This window comes from Hydra vulgaris, chromosome 05 (assembly GCF_038396675.1).
Source record: "Hydra vulgaris chromosome 05, alternate assembly HydraT2T_AEP".
NCBI classification, from domain to species: domain Eukaryota; kingdom Metazoa; phylum Cnidaria; class Hydrozoa; order Anthoathecata; family Hydridae; genus Hydra; species Hydra vulgaris.
The window spans coordinates 37217501-37242272 of record NC_088924.1 but is presented as its reverse complement, the minus strand read 5'-3'; the positions used below and the strand labels follow the sequence as shown (position 1 = coordinate 37242272).

Sequence of the window (24772 nt, the reverse complement as noted above, 5' to 3'; positions counted from 1 at the left end):
TATGTATGTATGTATGTATGTATGTATGTATGTATGTATGTATGTATGTATGTATGTATGTATGTATATATATATTAGGAATTAGCATAAAAATGAAAGCTAATTACTGCCCACGAATTAACAATTTTCATTCTCTATAAAAATGACAATGGGGCCATAATTGGTTGATCTTGAAACCTTAATATATGCAAACAACTTAAAAAAATAGTAAAATTAATAAAAAAACGCTTTTTTTACTGCAATCCCCATTGCCTTTTATAAATAAATACAGTAAAAAAATTTAAAAACTAGGCTGCTAAAACATAATTTAAATAAATTATAATTAAAGGAATAGTTTAGGAAGAGTCAAAACTTACCCATGCATTGGGTTCGACTACTATCGAATTGGAAACCAGGTTTACAAGAGCATATGTAACTTCCTGTCGTATCCAGGCATGAACTATAATTCCAATTACAAGTAGTGTTACATTCGTTTATATCTAGAAATAAGCAAATTTAAGTAAAAAAAATAAATTAAATAAATATAAGAAGTAAATAGTTTATTTTATTTATTAAATTTTTTTGTTTAAAGCTTAATGGTCTTTTTTTTTTAATGTTAAATATGTTGTCAGTGTTTTCACTTTGTATGATTCTTTGAGATTCGTGATTTATGATTTTATTTAAGATTTTATGAAGTTTCTAAGAATTTTCTATTTCGACAATAAATATACATGAAATAAAAACATTTTTAGAACTTATGAATTTACTGTACAAATCAAATGTACAACTGTGAATTTGTTGAATTAACATGGTATGTGCTAGTAGTCATGTCAATAAACATGTTATCACAGCTATCACACATTAAATTTGTATTTATAATATTTTGTAAATGTTTTAATGATACTAATTATCGTCAAGAGAGTTGTATATAGTTCATTGTATATAATTCACTGTATATAGTTCACTGTATATAGTTGATTGTATACAGCTCATTGTATATAGCTCATTGTATATAGCTCATTGTATATAGTTTATTGTATATAGTTCATTATATATAGTTCATTGTATATAGTTCATTGTATATAGTTCATTGTAACGTCTGTTCACAAAAAATCCGGAATGAAAAATTGTTCTTAATTGAATACAAAATTAATCGATTTTTGACAAAAATTTTAACTAAAATGAGTGACTGGACATTGTTAACTATTTTATAACCGAAAGTGGTCCTAAATCAGCGGCTTTTCGAATTTTTGACTGAATCCATTAGGTTGAAAAAGTAGTCTGGATCAAACTCTTTCAACTTTAATCGAATTCTATTCTTAAGGTGGTCAAGATTTTTCGCTGTAAATCCATTTCCATAAACTTTTGCTTTTAACCACTTAACGAATTTGCTCGACATATGTCAAGCAAACTTTTTTAGCCAAAAAAAATTTGCTCGAGATATGTCGAGCATTACCAAAAATTGGTATACTTTGAGAGCTAGCTCGCTATATGTCGAGCAAAGCTTCTGATTGGTTATTATGATATCTGATGCGCTTCCTGTACGATAAACTCTTCTTTTTATGACTGCCACGCGCCAGTGTTTACACATGGGCGGTTGGAAGTGCATTGCATTGTTTCGTGACTTTTTTTTAAGTGATTGATAATTTTGCATGAATTATCTGTTGCGTAACCTGCATTGTTGAATTATTTGTGCCCATTTTTTGTGTTACTTATAAATATGATGGATTCCGACAGTGACGAAGGAAGTTTATTGGGCGATACCGACTCAGTTCATGTTAGTTCGTCTGACGATGAGAGGAGTGATTCCAGTGACAGTGAAGGTTTCTCAGACGATGATTCTGAAGAAGATGAGCCTACGCTTGCAGACGTGCGTGCATGGCAAATTGAACCTCAACCAACGATACCTCATCCTAGGTTTCCATTTGTTTTCGGCAACCAAAATATTCCTGCTGATGGAAATGCATTAGACTTTTTGAATTTATATTTTGACGATGAACTAATCAATATTATTGTCACTGAAACAAATCGGTATGCATTGCAGAAAGGCGATAGAGATTTTCCTAATACCAATGCAAGGGAGATTCGTGTATTTCTCGCACTCGTAATGTTGCAAGGCTTGGTAGTAAAGTCTAGTCATTGGCTTTACTGGTCAAAAAAACCTCTCTTAGACACTCCATTTTTTAGAGAGTGCATGCCTCTCAAAAGGTTCAAGGCACTAAAAAAATATTTGCACTTTGCAAATAGTGAAGACTACAATCCTGAAACTCACCCCCAACCAAAATTGAACAAAATTTACCCTATTTACCAGCTTCTCAGCAATAAATTCAAAACATTGTATAAGCTGGATCGTGACGTGACCATCGACGAAAGTCTAATGCTTTATAAAGGTAGACTCGGTTGGGTGCAATACATCCCTCTGAAACGTGCAAGATTTGGAATTAAATTTTATATGTTATGCGAGTCTTCAACTGGATACGTTTGGTCTACTATTATTTATACGGGCAAAGAAACACAAATGGATGAAAAGTATAAAGATCTTCCTGCAGTTTCATCAAAAATTGTGATGTCTATAATGGACCCGCTACTCAACAAAGGTCATTGTTTGACAACTGACAATTTTTATACTTCGCCTGCACTTGCTGAATTATTGATAAATAATAGAACTGACACATATGGAACCGTCAAGCAAAATAGAAAAGATATGCCCCCTCAAATAAATTCAAAGAAGTTGAAGAAAGGAGAGACTATTGCATTTCGCCGTGGAAAAGTTCTGACCATGAAGTGGAAGGATAAGAGGGACGTCACTTTACTTTCCACTGTTCATTCTTCGGAAATGGTTCAATGTCAACGAGGGCGCGTAGCTACCAGTATTCCCAGAATTGTAAAGGATTACAATGATACGATGGGAGGGGTCGATCGAGTAGATCAGTCATTATCTAGCTACCCCATCATGAGGAAAAGGGGAAAAAAATATTACCAAAAATTTTTTTTTCATCTTCTTGAATTTGCAGTTTATGTAATGTTATATAATTAGAGTTTTTAATAAAATCATAAATTTATAAATTTATTGAAATCAACTTTATATTTTATTGTTTAGAAATAGAGGAAATTAAGTTTGCAACTAGGTTCACTTCAATTTTTCAAGAATTTTGCAAGAATTTTATGCAATATTGCAATGCTCGACATATGTCGAGCAAGTTTCCAAAGGTCAATTAGGAAGGTCATAAATTATTAAAATATATTAAAATTTATTAATTATTATTATTTTCCTTTTTTGCATGGTTAAAACAGTAAAATCAATTAAAAAAAAAAATAGATTTGTTTTTGACACACTTTTGAAAATTAATAGGTTCGTTAAGTGGTTAAATGTGCCTAAAAATTTTCAATTGGCCTTAACTGCGGTACATTTGGGGGGTTATCTTTAGCGTCGACAAAGTTAATACCTAAAGTGTTGTAAGTTTCTAATGTGTGTTTTGCATAATGACATCTCGCTCCATCAGGCCAAAATAAAATTTTCATGTTTTGATGCTTGGAATTTATAAATGGAAGAAGTCTTTTTGTAATACATTCTTTAGAATAAGTTTTTGCATCCAGTGCACAGTTTTTTACAGCAAAATAAGGCGATGAATGACCAAAACGACTGATTGCAATCCAAACGAGAACTTTCTCATCAAACTTTTTTTTGAAGTTGAATTTAATGTTAGGATCAGTTTGAGAACTATCCTTTGTATAGTAGCCAGAGTTTTGTGAACAATTTGCACCATTTACACAGAAATAAGATTCATCGTCCATGATGATTTCAAACTCATTTGATGGCTTGAAAAAAGTTTTTGAAAGTTTTAATAAGTTTTCCTTTTGTTTAATTTCTTGCTTTTCTGTTGTTTTTGGTGCATTTTTTCTTTTGGTATACTTTAGTCCATGCATACTTAATAATTTATTTACGTATGAAACGCTTATCTTATATTTTAGTGCCAATTTTCTTTGCGAAATCCCGATTCTCTCCTGCTCTTGCAATCATGGACTCTCTCTTTCTGGTGTAATTTTAAAAGGTTTTCTGCCGCAACCGATTTTTCTATTCATTGGCAAATTATTTTCAGACCTTTTAATTATGTCATAAATTGTAGATTTAGCGATTCCCATTTTCTTAAAATGATCCACTGTAAATTTCTTTCCACTGTTTATGTTTTGTTTATAAAAATTTCCAATCACATTTCTAACATCGTTCTCTTTTAGATGCTCCATGTTTATTTGAATTAATTATTTAAACTCAATTTTGCCACAAAATGAAACTGTTGTTGTTGACCGATTAAATTTAAAAATTTCGAATCGAAAATTCGAAATTTAGAACAATTTGTGTACATTTGAAATCAGTCCGGATTTTTTGTGAACAGACGTTATATAGTTCTTTGCATATTTGTATTTCTTTCATTGTATATAGTTCATTGTATATAGTTCATTGTATATAGTTCATGTGTTAAAGTAGATGAACTCAAAATCTCAAACATAAGTTAATAAAATATAAACACAGTAACACAACATCTATATGACAACATTGCCAATGATGCAGTGAAAAGTAAGGAAAATATAAAATTATGAGTGTTTTCTTTTTGATTATCCATGCATAGTAGTTATATATTTTAGACTCATAAGGAAGACTAAATCTCTTCTTAATTTAAAAGTTGGAAGTTTGAATAACTTGATAAGTCAACTCTAGTGAATTCTATTTAGTTATTTTATATTTCTTAGGATTTTCAAAGTGAAAAAAAAGAAAAGTTATGGTGGAAAAGAGCAAGATATCAATTCAAAAGTGAAACAACATGAACTATAAAACATAAAAAGTTTTTAGACAACTGGCTGAATAAAGAGCAATTAAAAACATGGCTAACAAAAAAGAAGAACAAGAATATTAAAATAGATATAGTCAATTGTAAAGCATGTAATCAGCCCTTAACAAACCGTAAGGGTGATTTAGAGAGGCATGCAATAGTTAGCCTTATAGACCAGGTATGTTGAATTTGGATGAAATGCTTTTTGTAAATGTAAATTATATAAAGTATTTTACAACCTTGAACCTTGATTAATTATTTAATTTTCTAGCAGGATTGAGAATCTATCTGCTACAAGAACTTGTCACCGACAAGACAACATATATCTCTGTCAAAAAGATACTGACTGCCATGATCCATTATTGTGAAGTCTTTTTCATGATCAAGCTACTGGACATAGTAGAGATTTAATATAATACTGCAAACTGACAGATTCTATGTTGTTCTATGATTCTTTGTTACAAGGTCACAATATGTGATCTCTAAAGGAGACTGAGTTGTATGCACCAAACGTAGTGTTGCAGGTTTCAGCACAGAATTTAACAAGCATATCAGGCTTGTTCGATTTGTTTGGCTAACAAAACTCAGTCTCCCATCATTTGAAAGCAGTCGTTCACCACTTGTTAATTGTCAAGTGCTCCTGCCATAGCATTTACCTGAGATCTCCCAAAGCTTTCTTGAAGCTCCCCTAAAGGCGCTGAAAGATTTAATTTGCAAGGTGTACAATTACACATCGCTAATAGGAGGGCTAAATTCAAGGATTTTTCTAAAAATATGCAGAATGTCTAGAACATTTCATTTTAAATCCAGGCCAAAAAAGGTGGTATATAATATATCGTGTAAAAGGGTTTAGCCCTAGGTACAATAGGCTTTTTTTAAATTGTATCTAGAGTCACTAGCTATTATACCTAGGGACACTCTGAAAATTAGGTTTAACTCCATTGTAAATTGACAACAAAGATAGACATTAAAAAGTTATTTAATCAATTTTTTTCAACAAATTTATTTTGTGTTACTTAATTGAAACATAAACAACAAAATTGACTAATAGTTCTGAAAAAAATTGACAAATAATTCTAAATATTTCAATATTGAAAAATAATTCTACGCGTAAAATGGTAATCCCAAAACAACTGTGCACCAAAAAAATTCTGCACCAATCAAAATTCAACAATCTACCTTGTTATCAAGCAAATTCTTTATGCACAAATGGCACTAGCTACAAGCAAACTATATGGCCCTAGGTACAAGAAATTATAAAAATGTAATCTATTAACAAACCCAATTGAGAGGAAACTTATTGAACATCGTATTTAGTACTTAAATAAAAAACAATATAAAATACAAGAACTTATAGAAAAGTGTACCCTTTAGGGTTGTGAAACCATCTAAGATAACAGCAGCAAAAACTTACTTTAGACTATCAAAAAGCATTTTCTGATTATAACTTAGAAAACATAGCAAACACTCTCTGAGAATCAAACTAGGATTAAAACAGAAATATTTTTGAAACTTATCACCTCACTGAGAAGCATTACTTAGAACTTTATAGTTTTCAAATAAAGTGGGGTGGCCCTAGGTACACAAACTTCCCCTACATTTTAAGTGTATTAACAAAAACAATATTTTAATTGGAAATTCCACTTCCTTACAAAATTTGGCAAGCAAAATCATGGATCATGATTATCTCCTAAAGCCAAAATCATGGATAATAATTATCTCCTTAAGCCACAACTACCGATTAAATCAAAGTATTATGATTCCTGCTCTACCGTCAAAGTATGCTTTCATAATATTTTTGATGGATTTACTGCGCCTTTGTCTGATGAAAAAACAAACCCTCTATTCAACCAATTGTACCTGGTCTGCCTACCCCTGTTTCTGTACATTAAGTAGGTATTTCAAAAATTGTTGTGAATTTATGATTGCTGTCATCAAGATCTCTTAGAAAAGGTTCTCTTTCAAAGATTACTTTGACAAATATAACTTGATAAATGTATGACAAATGACACTTTGGCCCAGCTACAGTGTCAAGAAATCTAAGTCAAATAAAAACATACACATTAGCCAAGGGAACTGAGTCTGTTCTTAAGGCAATGACAGATGAAACTTTTTGAAAGTCATTTCCATCAAGACAATTTTTTTATATTTTGAAATTTCCTTAGTAACAGGTCTGTTTTGGCCTTTTATTTTCTCTGCCTGTAAGTAATGATACAGCTGAATGAGAGTTCAGTCAATTAAAAGTCATTAAGACCAATAAAAGAAAATAGTTAGCAGATATAACGATTTCGCGTCTACTGCAAGTGAAACATTAGTTTGAAAAAATGATTCCACTGCCCATGGAATTAAACTTTTTTTTAATTTTAATTTACCTCCACAAGGCTGAGAAGGTCAATACAGTCGAAGAGGCTACTTTATTGCAGTTGAAACCCTCTCAATTCTTTAACTCTTAAACACGAACCTTGATGAAAATTGAATTGACCAAGTGTTTAGAAGTAAAACCAAATGCTTTGGTAGAATATACACCTAAATGATTTGTACATTATTTATAAATTCATGCTATAAGTATTTTAACTTATACTCTATTTTAAAGTAACTCAATACTTAATAGTGGTTGCTTGCAATCTTGTTGGAAGTAAATTAAAGTTTGAAAATATACGCTTTGGTAGAATATACAACTAAAACAAATGCTTTGGTAGAATATACAAAACAAATGCTTTGGTAGAATATACACCTAAACAAAGTAGAGGAGAAGTAATTAGCAAATATTTCTCTATTACTAAGAGAGTTAATAAGATCATACCCATGTATTAGAGATGAAAGGTAAGACTTGCCTTTGTTGTTAAAAATTTTCCCTCTAGAACTTCTAAGCTAAAAAAAGGTTTAGTAATCTTTGAACTTGAGTGTTACACAAATACCATTATTCAATGACTTTTTGCAAGGATAAAAAAATTTGTTTATTCTCCAGAGACATGATCAGGGTTTCAAACATTTTCCTAATATATTTTGTGGCCTTTAATTCTGAAAAGGTGCGCATTAATTTTTCAGGAAAAAAAAAGAAAAAATTAAGATTAAAGAAAAAAATAATTGCTGCCCTAACCCAAACCCTTAGTTGACTTGGCAGCACTCCTTGTACGTTCTTCCTTTTTAGCCAGTTAATGTATGTACTGAAGCTCCTGCAGCTACCAATTTTTGTATGACATCATCAGTGTTTCTAATGCAGCATTCATACATGTGTGCACACACTTATATATACACTTATATAAGCAAAAAACACATGTAATATTTTCTCTAACTGTTAGTTTTATTTGTTTAACATTCATTAGAAAGAATTTTACATCTGTTTAAGACTATTTTTCAAAGCTTTATATTTAATAAGAGAAGAAAAGTTTATTTGAACAGAGTAAAAAAAAATTAAAAAGCTTAAATACTTACTAACGCAACTTGTATTATCTTCATTAAATTGATAACCAATATTACAAGTGCAGCTGTAAGTTCCTGGAAGGTTCTTGCAAAGCCTATTTTTCTGTCTACAAGTGGTTTCACATTCATCTATGTCTAATAATTAGAAATATGCACTATTGCATACACTATTGCACACATAACATTATTTAAGTTCAAAAAACATTCCACTTAAATAATTTTAAAAACAATAAAATTACTAAACACTACACTATATATTTAATTACTTTTTATTTTTATATTTTTGTAATTATTATTTATCAAAAATTGTTGCTACTTTTTCTCATCAAGAACTTTATTAAACTGAAATCAAATTACTACTAAAAAATATTTTTTATCAAACTAAAAAACAAAGTTGTGCGATGAAAAATGAATGAATGACTTTGAGAAAAATTTAATAATCAAACTAGAATCAAACTTTAAACTTTTTCAAGGAACTTCGAAAACTTCTTGAAAAAACATCGTAACTCTTTATATTTAACAACATAATTTTAAAATCCAAATAAAATATTAAAATCCATGCAGAGTGTTAGAGGATTTTAAAACATTCTAAAGTATGCTGTGTAAAATATTCTAAAGAAAAACTTACCCTCGCAACTTCTTCTATTTGTGCTTAGTTTATAACCATCTTTACACGAGCAGATATAACTTCCAATTGTGTTAGTGCAATTGCTCTGACTCCATTTGCATTGGGAATCACATTCATTAAAATCTAAAAACAACAATATAATTAAAATCTATTGTTTTCTATATTAAACTCATCATTTTTATTTTGCAGAGTTTTTTATTTTACATAAATTTTATTGCACATTTCTGCTTGAAACAAAGTTATGCAAACTAAAGTTGTTTGCCAATATGAGACAACTAATTCTCTTACAACTGAAATTAACAGAAAATGTAGTAGTCAAAGAAGCAGTCATTTTTTTATTTTCTTTAAAAGTATTGCATAAGTGACAAAAAGTTGAACTATTGTGCAAGTAAAACTAGTGTGTCGAAAAAACTACTTAAAACCACTTTTAATCACTTGAAACTTGATCAAGAATTTTAACACAAACCATAAAAATAAAAGTTCCTCACCAACTCACAACAACTTATTAGGATTTTATTCAAAACGTTTTATTTGAAACAGCAAGGTCTTCAATTGTAAATTGTTTGCATAAATTTATTGTAAAATTTACTGTAAATATATTGTAATTATCAGATAAAGTTTTTGAAACTTCACAAACAACAGGGTTACATTTAGATTGTCATTTATGTTTACAGTGACTTGATTATTTAGTTCAGTATTTATTTAGGTGATAATCATTAAACAAACATACATTAGTTTTTTAAAAAGTTAATTTACTTTATACAACTTAATAGACTTAATATTTGGGTTTATTTGTTTAAATTAAAACAAACATTTATTTATTAAAAACAATAAAGATTAATGTGTTGACATTCCTAATAGCAATGTCAACCAATGTAATCCAATGACAACACTTTTATAGTGTTTTTTGAAAAAAACATTTTTGGGAAATAAAAAAAGAAAATGATTTAGTAATAAATAATAAAATTTATAACTATTGAGTGTAAAAAAAGAAAATATGAAAACTGAAAATAAAAGAGAACAAAAGCAAGGAAAGGAATAAAGTTGATTAAAATGTAAGCTTAAAAAAAAAATAACATAAAAGAATAAAAAAGTTCTCAAAATAAAAAAAAAAGAGAAAACTTGTACTGCATTTGTCATTTTTGATGTTTGATTGTTTTTGCTATTTTTTACTTTGTATAGCTGCACTTTCTGCTATATTTGTCTGTTTTTTATTTGTTGACATAAAAGAAAAAAACACTGCACTTTCTGCTATATTTGTCTGTTGTGTAAATGTTAAGTGTAATTTTTTATTTGTTGACATAAAAGAAAAAAAATTCTCAAAATGAAAAAAAAAAAGTGAGAAAAAATTTGTATTGCATTTGTCATTTTTGATGTAATGTTTTTAAATAGTTTTAAAAATTTTTTTCTTTTCTTTTCACAATATTTTTATTGTAGTTATTATCATTATAATGGTAGTTAGTTTTGCTTGTTGTTGTTGTTGTTGTTGTTATTATTATTATTATTGTCATTGTTATTATTACTTTAGATAATAACTATGTATAAAAAATTTAGTATTTTAGGTGTTTACTTTAGATTTGTTGGATTACTGTTTGTAAGTATCTTTGAAATAATTTTTTTTTCAAAATATAAAATTGACTAAAGGATAACTGTATTCATACCATTAAAATATACAATTAATTGAATATTTTAATGATATAAACACAGTTATTGTGCTGCAAGCTGTAAAAAATTGCAACATTCAAATAAGCAGTAAATAATTATAACATTCAATCATATTCAAATATGATTACTCCATTTTAACTATTTAATTTAAAAATTACTCCAAAAAACTACTTGCTTCCATAGCATTAGAAAGAAAACTACTGCTAAGGATAGAATAAACTCAAACATAATTATAGTTTATATATAAAAAACTAAGCATTTTCTTCATAGTCTTCAGACCATCTATATAACAAAGAGTATTTCCTGACCAATTAAAGTTGCCATGATTACTCCAATTCACAAAGACAGCAAAAAATAAAATCTAAAAATTATTACCTAATTTCTGCCCTTTTAGACTTTTTTTACCAAACTTTTTATTAATTTAAAAAAAAATTTTGTAAAATTTATCAATAAAAATTTATATTTAAATAAACATTTACCCTGATGAAAATATTACATAAAGACATTATTTTTACTAACTAGGTTATGTTCTATATAGAGTCAGATTTTAGTTCTTTTTGGGAAAAAAAAATTGACTTAACTAAACTCTTAATATTTTCATAGCTATATCACCATGCTAATATTTATCAGGAAAGTAAAAGTAAAAAAAGTTACAACATCTTTACCATTGCCTGAAAGACACAATTTTATTGGGCCATTGACAATCAGAATTACATTTATTATTATCTAAAAACAGCAATTCAAATAATATATCTATAGCTTGTTCTCTGTACTAAACTCATCATTTAAGGTTTTTATTTTACACTGTTTTTTACATAAATTTTATTGCACTCTTTTGTTTTATGCATCATTACATAACATTGTTTGCCAGAATAAAAAAATTAATTCTCTTAAAGGACAACAGAGTTTACAAAAAAGTAGCAGCCAGTTGCTCTGCAGTAGATAATGTAAAATTAGTTATAAAAGATTTTTAAATAATAAAACTATTTTATATAATCTTAAATTTCAACAATTTTTGTTACAACCATTTAACAAAACCTTTGAAAAGTCTTATTTTGCATTACATTACAACATTGCATAAAACATTACAAATTAAAAATAATTTTGCAATCGTAGCTTCTTAAGAAAGTTTTTCTTTTCTTTTTTTTTTTTTGAAATTTGTATGTTAATTTTTTTTTTTTAAAATAAAATTTTTTAAGTTAAAAAATTTATTTTGGACTTTTTTTTTTAAATTAAAAAAAACAACATTTTAAGCTTTTATAAGATTCTATTCTTTAGAAAAAAAAAATTGCAAAACAAAAAGTACTATTACCCAAGTATTGCACACACTATTGCACAAGTAAAATTAGTGTCACAAAAATTAAAAGCACTTAAGTGCTTTTAATTGGTTTTTGTTACACACTGTGCTTACAGTTAAAAGCACCAAGTGCTTTTAACTGAAACCACAAAAATCATTTGAAACCAAAAAATCACCTGAGAACACAAGTGCTTTTAACTGAAACCACAAAAATCATTTGAAACCAAAAAATCACCTGAGAACACAAAACTATTTTACTTAAAATATTTAGAGATTCTGCTTAATGAAGAAACCACCATGTAAAAAAAGAAATTACTTTTAAAACAAGCTTTACAAAGAACTTTAGACAGGACATCATTATGCTGTCATTACTTTAACAATAACATCACCCTGTCATGATATCAACATTATCACACTATTAAATATTGTAAATCTATCATTCAGTTAAAGTATCTAATGTTGAAAGACTTTTTTTTATCAAATTTTTTTTGTGAGTTTGGGATTTTGGAACTTTTATCAAAAAATTTTAGCGACTTTAGCAGTTCTTGTTGGGATATTTTAATCAAAAATTTTTAGCAACATCAGTTCTCATTTCTTTTTCTTGTCAAGCTGATCTTGACAGCTTTTCCAAGCGATTGCAGATTTGTGATAGTAATGATGCAACAACTACAGATTTTGATTTTTTTTAAATACGTTTTCTTGTTCAACCACCAACATTGCATATATTTTTTATTTTATTTTTATTTTCAATTATTTTTTCTTCGACTGCTTACTAAGTTTTTCCAGCTGTCTTTCACAATACTATTGACATTTGATGAGTAGAAGTTAAGTTAAATCTTATAGAAACATTAAGTTAAAATTAAAAAAAAAAAATAAGAAACATAATAATTATAAGAAACAATAAGGGCTCAATGGAATTCCACTACTCCCCACAGCATTTATTCTCTAAATGATAATTAAAACACCTTTTTTTTGAGCAAAACGAATTGGGTTTATTTTAAACTTTTTTCTTGAACAAAATGAATAATAACAGTAATAAAGAAATCATGATTATTAAAAAAAATAAGAAAAATCATGATTATTAAAAAAATAAAAAAAATAACGCTCTATTGCTATGTTATTATAAATCACATAAATAAAATAATCTAAAATATCTGCTAACACCATTTACAAAAGTAGCTATGAAAAATCATTTCATAACTGAAGATTTTAATACAAATTAAATAGTTTATAGAAAGACAAAAAAGGAAAAAACTTTGATGATGAAATTTTGATAAGAGGAGTGACTCTTTTCTAATTAACCATCCTACTAGAAAAAAATTGAATAATAGGGTTGCAAAAACTGACATATTGGATCATTTTCTTATCAACCCAAACTTTTATCAATAATCATTATTATCAATAATTATCAATAAATTATAAATAAATTAAATTATAAATAATTATAAAAAATTATCAATAATTATATAAATAAAAACAAAAGGTAAAATATCATTAAAAAATTTTTTGTATGAGTTAAAACATAAATATAACTAAAATAAAAACATTTTTTCAAATATTAATTATGCACATATTGCAATAGTAAAACATGTTCAAATATTAATTATGCACATATTGCAATAGTAAAACATGTTCAAGATCATTGAACATTGGTTAAATGTCATTAACAGGTTCCTAATATTATCAAAAAAAAACTTCTTAAAGTATGTCAACCTAAACATTTTAAACAACCTAAACAAATCAAGAGAAAATTAAATAAATGAAACCCTTTTATTTTTAAAGTATATTATATCTACTACTGTTATTATGTTAATTTCATTAACTTTTTCCTCTGTGTAAACTCAATTATGGATCGACTTAAATGATTCATTGACAGAAAACCGAAAAAAAAAATTTTTTATAGCATTAAACGACCAATAGTCTTAGCGGATGACAAAAGTGAAAAAGCAGCAGCCTCTAATTTTTATAAACTCATTTTTGTAATCCAGTCTAATTTTGTTGTACAAACGCCATTCATTAGTGGAAGCACAATTTTTTTCAAATTATGTTTAAATAGCCAACTTTATATGGCAATGTTCTTTAATTCTTCAAAAAGATGTTGCTGTTTTATAAAAAATAAAAGAAACATTCTAACTAATTTAAAATTAAAATAAAGATCAAAAAAATGAAATCCTTTTCTTTTTAAAACAACTTTAAAATATTTTTACCAAGACATAACGCAATAAAACTTTTTCTTATGTGTAAACACAACTAAGGATTCACTTGAATGATATATACAGATATATACAGCATTACTAAATGTGGTGTTAAGTTATTGTAAAAGTGTGTTGAAAAGTGTGTTATTTCAGACAAAAAACACAAATAGTATTGTTTATAACCATGTACACACATATGCAATAAGGTTGTATTTAAAAAAAAACATATGTAATGCAGTGTATTGTTAAAAACACACATACACAGGTAGGTATAGACAGGTATAATCAAGAATACATATAAACAGATAAGTTTTTAGACAAAAAAAAAACATGGATAATGTAACTTCTAATTTAGTACACAAATACAAGAATAAGTAATGTTTTCAGACACAATAAAAAAGTAATGTAGTTTAGGTTGGTAATGTTATTTATAGCTGGTCCTTTAAAAATATTATTTATAAATTTATTAATAAGTTTATAAGGTAGTAAAGTTAAAAAATAATGATTTAGTAAAACTTACCAACACAATTTGTTTTGTTGTTGTCCAAAATAAAGCCAGCATTACAACGGCAGATATAACTTCCAACTAAATTTATGCATCGAGAATTATTTTGACAAATGGTGGAGCATTCATTTATGTCTAAAATAAAGCAAATGTGTAAAGTAAATATTAAGAATAAGGTAAAGTAGAGTTTAATGTTAAAAGAAATTTTGAATGCAAATTTAAAATATCAGTTTAATCATCATCATCATCATCATCATCATCATCATCATCATCATCATCATCATCATCATCATCATCATCATCATCATCATCATCATCATCATCATCATCATCATCATCATCATCATCATCATCATCATCATCATCATCATCATCATCATCATCATCATCATCATCATCATCATCATCATCATCATCATCATCATCATCATCATCATCATCATCATCATCATCATCATCATCATCATCATCATCATCATCATCATCATCATCATCATCATCATCATCATCATCATCATCATCATCATCATCGTCATCATCATCATCATTTACCCTTTTTCAACTTAAATTTTTCAGCTAACAAAGTGTTCTTTCATGTGAGCTATTACATGTTTACAAATGAAAAAAATCACAATTCATTGAGAAAAAAATAAAGCTTTAAAAAACAGTTTTTCTTTCAAAACTTACCAACACAAGTTTTTAAATTTTTATCTAGTTGAAAGCCATTATTACAATTGCATATATAAACTGAATCCTTCAAGATGCATTTTCCATTAGCTTTACAATTGGTTTGACATACTTCTAAATCTAAATATATAAAAATATATAAATATTTTAATTTTATTTTGCAAAAATACAAACTGTAAATAACATTTATAAACATGTATAACAAGATAATTGTATATCAAGATATTTTACAGATAAAAAAATAATGCCTAACATGACCAACATAGTCTAACATAACATGGTCTTTCTTTTCCACTTTTAAGAAATAAAGTTTAGAGTTTAAGACATCCAAAAATATAAAAATAAGTTAAAATATTTGAGATAAATAATTCAAAGTAAAGTTCTTTCTATTCTTAGGAAGCTGGTGCTTACAAAGCATAATGAAATAATATTAATTGAGAAAAATATGTAAAACATAAATAAATGAATATTTAAAATACAACTTTTAAAAATACATTTAACATTTAAAACATAATTTTTCTTTTTCTAACCACTGTTAAAAATTTAGTTTCTTACCAAAATTTAATTTACCATCAGCAAATATGTTCAGTAAAATGGCCAATGAAATTGGAAATGGCAATTGCTTTTATTGGTCTAAAATTTTGAAGCAGCATGCAAAGCCATCTGTCAATTTCTTGAATTTCAACAAAAAAAAAATTAAACTCAAAAAAGTGCAAAATCTAATGAAGTGTTTAAAAAGAGTGATCAATAGTTAACTAATCAATAGATAGAACTAATCAATAGAAAAAATAGATTAAGTTTATTAAGTAAGATCAACTTAAATGATGAAACAACATCTAGGGGATCTGCATGGAATGTGGATTTCTGCTTTAAAAATGGAATCAAGGTGTACCATCACAAGCTTTTCTTCTTCTTTACAATATTGGTTCAATTATGTCCCTATCTCCCACAAAAACTACTCAAGTGTGTGACGGTCTAATTTTATCAATTAAAAGAATGAAACTGAAAGTATTTTACCCACTGGAAACACAGTGTTCTGCAAGAAGTTCATTTTCAAGCTCAAATGTCAGTGCTAAGAAGTGTTGATTGTCTTTAAATTTGGTTTTCCACATAAATGCATTGAAGGTAGATGCCATAATAATCTCGGAAAACCTATTGAGACTGATTCACATGAAGCTCAACAAATTGCTTCTTCTATCATCAGAAATGCAGAGTCATCATATAGAGAGACAATAAAACTGAGTCAAATAAGAGGGCAAAGATTTTTAGATCATTACAGGCTTCTTAAATATTAGTATAAGGCATTTGGCTTCCACTCTAAATCAAATTTGTGCAGGCAGAGTTGTTGATAACTTGACTAGAGTTAGCCAACTTTGGCAAAATACTTGACAACTATTTACAGTCACAACATTTGAGAAAATTAAGTCTAACTTTGAATCAAAATAAGTTTACCACTATGTTAACACCAAACCTTTGTCAAAAGGTTGCAGTTAACGTTTAAATTAATTTTTCTGATAGACCTCTTGCGAAACTAGACATAATTCAATAATTCTTTTTGTGTTTGATTCATGGAATTTTAAAATGCATTAAGCACAAAGTTATATTTACGATATATATAAGTTACTGAAACCGGGGCTAAAATAAGAATTAAAAAAAAATTCAAGGAGAAAATCTTCTAACTTTCATAGAGATTTCGTCACAAACAACCTTTTTACTTTTAAAAAAGAAAAATTAAGGAGATTACTTTCAAGACTAAAGAATAAGCTTCTACTTTTAACACGAAATCTTTTTTTGATAAATAACCAAACATTAAAAATTTAAAAAACATATAAACTATTATAAAAATATATATTAACTTCAATATATATTAACTTCAAATTACAAAATAAAAGTTTTTTTTTCTTTCAACAAACTTTTTTTTTTTAATATATAACTTCTCTAGAGACACTAGGAGCTGGCTTTATAGCATCTTAATACAAAAAAAATCATTAACTACAAGAAAATTAAGAATTAATAAGAAGAAGAAATAAAAAATGATGCATAATAAAAACTTTAGTGTAGAGCTATTCTTTTGTCAGCATGGAATCCATTATCATTAAGCAACTTTTCTAAACTCTTAATCAAATATAACATCTAAAATGAGGACAATTTTAAAAATATGCTGTTGTTTTGCATAACTTTGCATAAATTAGTATTTCCACAAAAAATAGTCTAAGCAACCTTTGAGTTTAACAAATGACAAATGCTTTTAACCACTAACGTTTTACTTAACATGAAATTCTTAACTTCGTGAACAAAGGCTTTTAATCTTCTTGTAAGTAACAAGCTTTATCAACGGTCAGTAAGATATTCAACCACAAATGATACGGAAAAACATATCACACTAGCAACAAGTAAACAAAGAAGCTTTTTTCAATGATATGATTTAATGTTGAAAAAAAAACAAATATTTAATAATAAAGTAATTTTATTACAAAACTTTCTTTCCGTAACCTGTCAAATTGAACAGTGGTAGCTTTTTATTACACCTAAGTTGCTAGAGATCATACTCCAAAGAAAATCTTCCCATTACACCAAGTTGCTGGGATCATACTTCAATAAAAATCTTTCCATTATGCCTAAGTTGTTGGATTTCATACCCAAAAAACATGAAAAGCTAAAATCTTTCTATTTAAATACTGTTTATAAAATCTTTATAGTTAAATATTGTAAGGGTGGAATGCAAGAAGCTAACTTGAGTCAAGTTCGACTTAAACTTTACATTGTAGCCAATAGCGGCAGAGTATGGGTTTTCCCTTCAAAAAATACTCTGCCGCTATTGGTTACAATGTAAAGTTCAAGTCAAACCTTACTCAAATTCGCTTCTTGCATTCCACCCTAAATCTAGTTAAATATTGTTTTGCGCCATTAGATTCCGCCATTGTTTTTAATCATCAGATTGCATCATTAGATGAATCTATTTTTATTAAATTTAATGAATAAAATTTAATGAATAAAATGAATATTTTGCCATTTTTGAGAACATTTAAACATATGAAATTTGAATAGAAGCTGTATGAAATTTGAATAGTATTTCTTTAAGTGTTTCCACCAGTAATTGGTTGATCAGTTTGAAAAGAAACTAGAATAAAGAGATATTGCAGAATGAAACTAAATGAATAGCAACATTGTAAACAACATTTTCTGCTTTATCCCTGAAATTTGAAAATTGATATGAATAGAGTTCATACCTCAAGATTTCTACACTTTCATTATAAACAAAAAATATATAACAATACAATATTTTCATCAGGTCTGGAATTTTACATGGTATTAAAAAAAAAAAAAAACAATTTTCAACACTCACAAACCAAGTAACAAAACATGGGAAACTAAAATATGTTGCCCCAACATTTCTTCTGTATTCACATGCTCTCAATGAACTTTGAAAAGTACATTAAAGATACATTAGGTACAAGATAAAATAAATAAAAGTACATTAAAGATGCATTAGATACAAGATAAAAGATACATTAAAAATAAAAAGTTCATCAAATAACAATCTGTTCTGACATATTTTGAGCTTGTCCAAAATAGTTTGTTAAAATTATATTGTTTACATGAATATTTATACAAATATCTTGTTATCATAGATGCCTATAGATACTTCAAACATGTTTTTATCATTCAAACCAGTTATGCATTTACTTATTTAGAAAGTGGTTATTCCTATGAACTCTGATATATAACATTTTGTACAAACAGTATTATTATTCCAATATCACAAATGTCCTTTTGACCTTTCTGCACATTTTTATTGTAAGAGTCATCAATAAGATATAAAATGTTATGTTTATTTTTAAAATTTTATATTTTAGCCTAGGAGCTAGAGCATGAACTAGTCCCATCAGAGGAAAAGTCAATTTTTATTATCTATTTGGAAATATGCAGGCGAATTGTTTCAACTCAGTCACACTTGTCTAAAACAATACTTGATTTAAATAATATCTCTACACTAAATCAACAACACCCTCAAAAACTTATTTTTTACAACGTCTTCACTTCCAACAAGGATGCAAGCAAACACTATTAGAGTTGGAAGTTACTGGAAGAAAAAAGATTAGGTTTATAGAGCAAGATAAGGATTGACAGACGACTTAAAATAGTGCAAATTATATGAATTAGGAAAACAAGGAAGTGAATTCCAAAGTCCAAAAATCCTAAACTGATAAAACAATGAACTCTGATATATAACATTTTGTACAAACAGTATTATTATTCCAATATCACAAATGTCCTTTTGGCCTTTCTACACATTTTTATTGTAAGAGTCATCAATAAGATATAAATCGAGGAAAAAAAATAAACAAATAATAATTTTTTGAGAAATACTATATATATAATAAATTTTTTAGATGATACTAAATTTAAGAGACGATAGCTAGATTTTTAAGAGATGCTAGCTCTTTAGAGCAGTGCCCATTATAGTATTATATAAATATAGATAAGAGAAAGAGAAGCAACATTAGGACAATGTGATAATGGTTGGAGGTTGGCTGCAAGAGCAGGTCCAACTGTTTACAATGCATTTTTACACCTTGTCTAAGAGAGAATGGGCATCATTTGAAAATCCGCCCCAGATATGTCAACAGTATTCCATACAAGGACGGTTTTGAGATTTATAGTGATAAAGAATAAAATCTAGATTAATTAAAAATTTATATTAATTATTACAAATATTTACAGAGATAACTTCTAATTTAAAGAGATAAAGAAATAACTTCATAACAGAAATCTGGAGAATTAAAAAAAAGGACTAATTAAAATCTCTCTCACTCACTATAAGGTAATGTGGGGGTTACTTTGACATGTGGGTAACATTGACAAGTGTTTGATTAAATGTTTTTACCAATCACATGTTGACTATTATTTAAATTATTTTCACAGATGCTGATGCCAGATGTTGAATGAACAAATATAACTATTTTAACCCGCATAATAACAAGTATAAATAACAACACAAAATGGCAAGCATAAATTAAACTGATTTCTAGTTTTTTTGTAGCAAAAAAACTTTGGTTAAAAGGTAAATAAAAACATACTATAATGTCTTTTTACATGTGTTTTTATGATATTGTTTTTAAATACTAAGCATGTAAGATTTTTTTGTAGCATTTTTTTTTTAAAACGCATTTCAGTTTTGGGTTAACACTGATAGGAATGCTAAAGTCACTCCATAGGCCAAGAATCAAGCAAAAGTTAGTGGAATGCTTCCATTTAATGAACCTTTCACGATTACATGAAATGGAATCAAACAAAGCGATCCCTAAATTAAAAAAGTTTGTCTTAAAGGGATTCCAAAGTGCCGAGACAAGTTGTATTTATTTTAAAGAGAATGATAAAATAATGTTTGGGCAGAATTTTTTTAAGTAAAACAAAATAATAAATATATACCAACAAAAGCAAACTTTGTTGTTTTACTCGAAGCTCGCCGTCTCCACAGTAGAAATTTTCTCGGAGTCTTTAAAATATACGCCACAATCTACAGACTTAATAATTTATTCAAGTGCATTTAATTCCAAAGAGTTTTAGTAAATGATGTCATTGTAGCATTTTTTTTTTGAATCAATATTATTTGTTATTGTTTTATTTGTTTTTTAAAATAGCAATTATTTGCTATTTTAAAAAACAAATAAAATTTATTTATTATCAATCTTTCCTATAAATTTTATAGGAAGCTAAACATAAGAATATTTTTTTATAGAGCCAATTAGATATTCTGAATCTTTTTTCTTTTTATGTAAATAATGTGAACTTTTTTTTAGTTTATCTAAGCCATTTATTGCTATGACGTTTTTGTTCTCCTATTGAAATGACATTTAAAAAATTTTTACATTTATAATTAATAAATAATTTTGGTAAACAACATCATTTATTAGAGATAATAGCCAAATTCTTTAATTTATAGTTAGAAAATATTATTAAGTATGTCAATTTAGTGGAAATTGATAAATTTTGATGATTTGCATATAAATATTAAGGTAATTTTGTATTTTGCATTTGGATTTTGATAACTAAACGATTAAAATGTTGGCAACTATATAATGATTCAAACCTCTTAAAAAAAAACAAAAAAAACCTGTATGGATAAAGGAAACGAAATAGTTTAAAATCGTATCAGCTATGAAAATTTGAATTTTGATATTGCTAAAACGTCAAAGTTAGGCTGTTTAAGTGTTGGCGCCGAACAATGGTGTAAGTATGGATATTGTAAAACTATGCCACTTGAAAAAGAATGTCTTTGTTGCGTTGAAATAAAGGAAATAAATATCGCTGCAGGTATTACAAATTAAGTAACATTCTTTAAAGTATAAACTGATGTGTGCAGTATTAATAATTGTAATAACAATAAGCATTAACTTTTTTGTACATAATGGTTATGTAAAGTAAAAAAAGTGTTTTTTTTAAGATCTTTTTTTTAAGATTTTTTTAAGATTTTTTTCAAGATTAAGATGCATAACAGAGCATAAAACAGACAGCTTTTTATTAATTAAAGCAATAAATAATATTTTATGGCAATAATTAAAGACAGATAGAGATTAAAACTGTTATTGTGTTGAAGCGTGCATTAAAAACATTATATTTAATATTTCCTAATTTATGTCGTATTTGGCAAGTATTTTACATTTCTCTTATCAAAAAACTACCAAATTGATAATGAAATGTTTTTCATTAAAAGATTTCGATTTCAAAATTGACTAAACAGTACTACACTTTTTTTTCAATCTTTAACAGTAATTATTAAAATAAAATCAGCAATACATGTTTTATAGAACAAATTTTATTAAATAAATCTCGCTTGATTAAATAAGTATTTTGAGAATATATGTAAACCAATGAAAAGTTTAGCCAATAAGGGGTCGTCCATAATGTATGTACGCCTGAATTTTGACCCTTCTTCCCCCCCCCCCCCCCAATTCCACATTTTGCTATAGTATTTTTGAGTACCCTCCATCTCCCTAAAACTATCTAAGCTCTTAACCAACCTACCCAACATTTTATTATATTTTTTTTACATTAGTGTCTCTGTACTTTTATAATTGACCCCTTGTCCTCCATCTCATATACGCTCTTTGCAAACCCCCTCTCCCCCAGCCAAGCATATGTACTTTATGAACAATCCCTAAATGCTGTTAATTAAACTTTTATAAGGTTAAAAAATACAAAATAATTCTTTAACAGAACCTTTATATGGATAATAATAAATTAATAATAAATATAATACAAAATTAATTTACAGCAATAAACAAGCTTAAAATGTCTGAAGTATTTTATTATTATTTTTAATGCGAACTTTGTAAAAATAACAAAAAATAATAATTTGAAATAACTAAATAAATTCTATAATAATTTATGATTAAAAAAAAAAATTTATATAATGATAAGTAAGTAAACAAATTCTTTATTAATCAATAATGAAAAAAAAAATCTATAGTTTGCTAACAAAAAAATTTTTTAAGCTTTCTTATCGAAATTCTACAATGACATCATTTACTAAAACTCTTTGGAATTAAACGCACTTGAATAAATTATAAAGTCTGTAGATTGTAGTGCATTTTTTAAAGACTCCGAGAAATTTGCTACTGTGGAGACGGCAAGCTTCGAGTAAATTAACGGTTTGTTTTTGTTGGTATACATTTATTATTTTGTTTTACTTAAAAAAATTCTGCCCAAACATTTTTTTTATCATTCTCTTTAAAATAAACACAACTTGTCTTGGCCCCTTTGGATCCCTTTAAGAAAAAATGTACCAAGATATTAAATGGCAACAGACACTCTCAAAAACAGACACTCTCACAAAAAGTTAAAATCCACACCTAACAATGTTGCATAATACTGGTAAGAACAAAACATCAGAAACTAAAGATGTAATAATTATCTTGTTGTTTCAGAAAATAAAATAAACACATTTACAGCATAAACATACTACTGTCATGTTACCCCATGTAGCAGTAACATTGACAGTTAAACCCCATCAACAAAATAAAATCTCTCATCTATCTATAATATTAGATAACTAATTAAATTCTTCATCATTTTATTGCGGGATTACCATTGTTAAACAATATTGCATACCAACATTAGTTTTTCAGAACTAAATTTATTTTTTATTTTTTAAAGATATGCCAATGTGACCCCACTTTAGATTATACTTTTTTAACATTATTTGTGTATATATATCTGTATATATATATATATATATATATATATATATATATATATATATATATATATATATATATATATATATATATATATATATATATATACATATATATATATATATATATATATAAATATAAATATAAATATAAATATAAATATAAATATATATATATATATATATATATATATAAATATAAATATAAATATAAATATAAATATAAATATATATATATATATATATATATATATATATATATATATATATATATATATATATATATATATATATATATATATATATATATATATATATATATATATATATATATATATATACACACACACATAAGTGTATATATATGAATAAAGATAATATCTTTATATTATGATGTATAATATTGTATACTTAAAAGAGTGCTCAATAGATAAACTAGAACTATATAGTATATATGTTATTGTTACTCGCAGTACCAGGAATTATATATACTCCATATATCTCTAGGCTAACTAATAAATTACTCACATACGCAGCTTTTGTAATATATTTCATAATATTATATATATTTTCATATCAATTTTAATTCTTATTTTATTATTTTTTAATACACAAATAATACACATTATCACATTAAAAATATTTTATACAACATTAAACATAAATATTTCACAACTATTAGCCAACTAAAAACAAATTAATAGTATTATTAACCTAACTACTAATCAATTTCCATCCCGTAACGATCCAAAATACAAATATAAACCGTAACGTCCACTAAACAAATCGTAGCAAAATAAAACTTTTACTACTTGCCTGATGATTGTGGTAACATATAAAACTCAGAGTTGCAATATTAAATTATATTATAAACATTAGCATTTAGCTAATTCCTGGTACTGCGGCTAACAGTTACATATATACTATATATATATATACATATAGTTACATATATATAGTTATATATATATATATATATATATATATATATATATATATATATATAAACATAAATAATTTTATTAAAAAAATCAGAGCAACAACAAATAATATTTATTTATATATATTTATATATGTCTATATAAATACATATACATAAACTTGTACATATACAAAGAAAAAGCATATAAAGAAATATTTAAGTATATATATGTATATATATATATATATATATATATATATATATATATATATATATATATATATATATATATATACATATATTCTTGAATGTAGACATCATGTATGAGAGTATGTAAATTATTATTTTATAACATCAATTAATACGAGTTTCCATCGATACTAAATTTATTTTTATTTTTATTAAAGAAATTTTCGCTGGATTGTTGTGACCAGCGTCTTCA

The 24772-nt window shown here is 26.6% G+C and overlaps 1 protein-coding gene across 5 annotated transcripts in view; it reads right to left on the bottom strand.

Annotated features, from left to right (window-relative positions):
* LOC136080830 (mucin-2-like) overlaps positions 1-24772 on the bottom strand; it is a 97660-nt gene that overhangs the window by 40189 nt on the left and 32699 nt on the right. For all 5 annotated transcript variants that reach the window (XM_065798085.1, XM_065798082.1, XM_065798083.1 and 2 more), the window contains 5 exons: positions 15209-15328; positions 14537-14656; positions 8860-8982; positions 8244-8366; positions 357-479 (listed from right to left, as the gene is read on the bottom strand). In XM_065798085.1, the coding sequence (XP_065654157.1) occupies positions 357-479; positions 8244-8366; positions 8860-8982; positions 14537-14656; positions 15209-15328 (609 nt within the window). The remainder of the gene's footprint in view (positions 1-356; positions 480-8243; positions 8367-8859; positions 8983-14536; positions 14657-15208; positions 15329-24772) is intronic.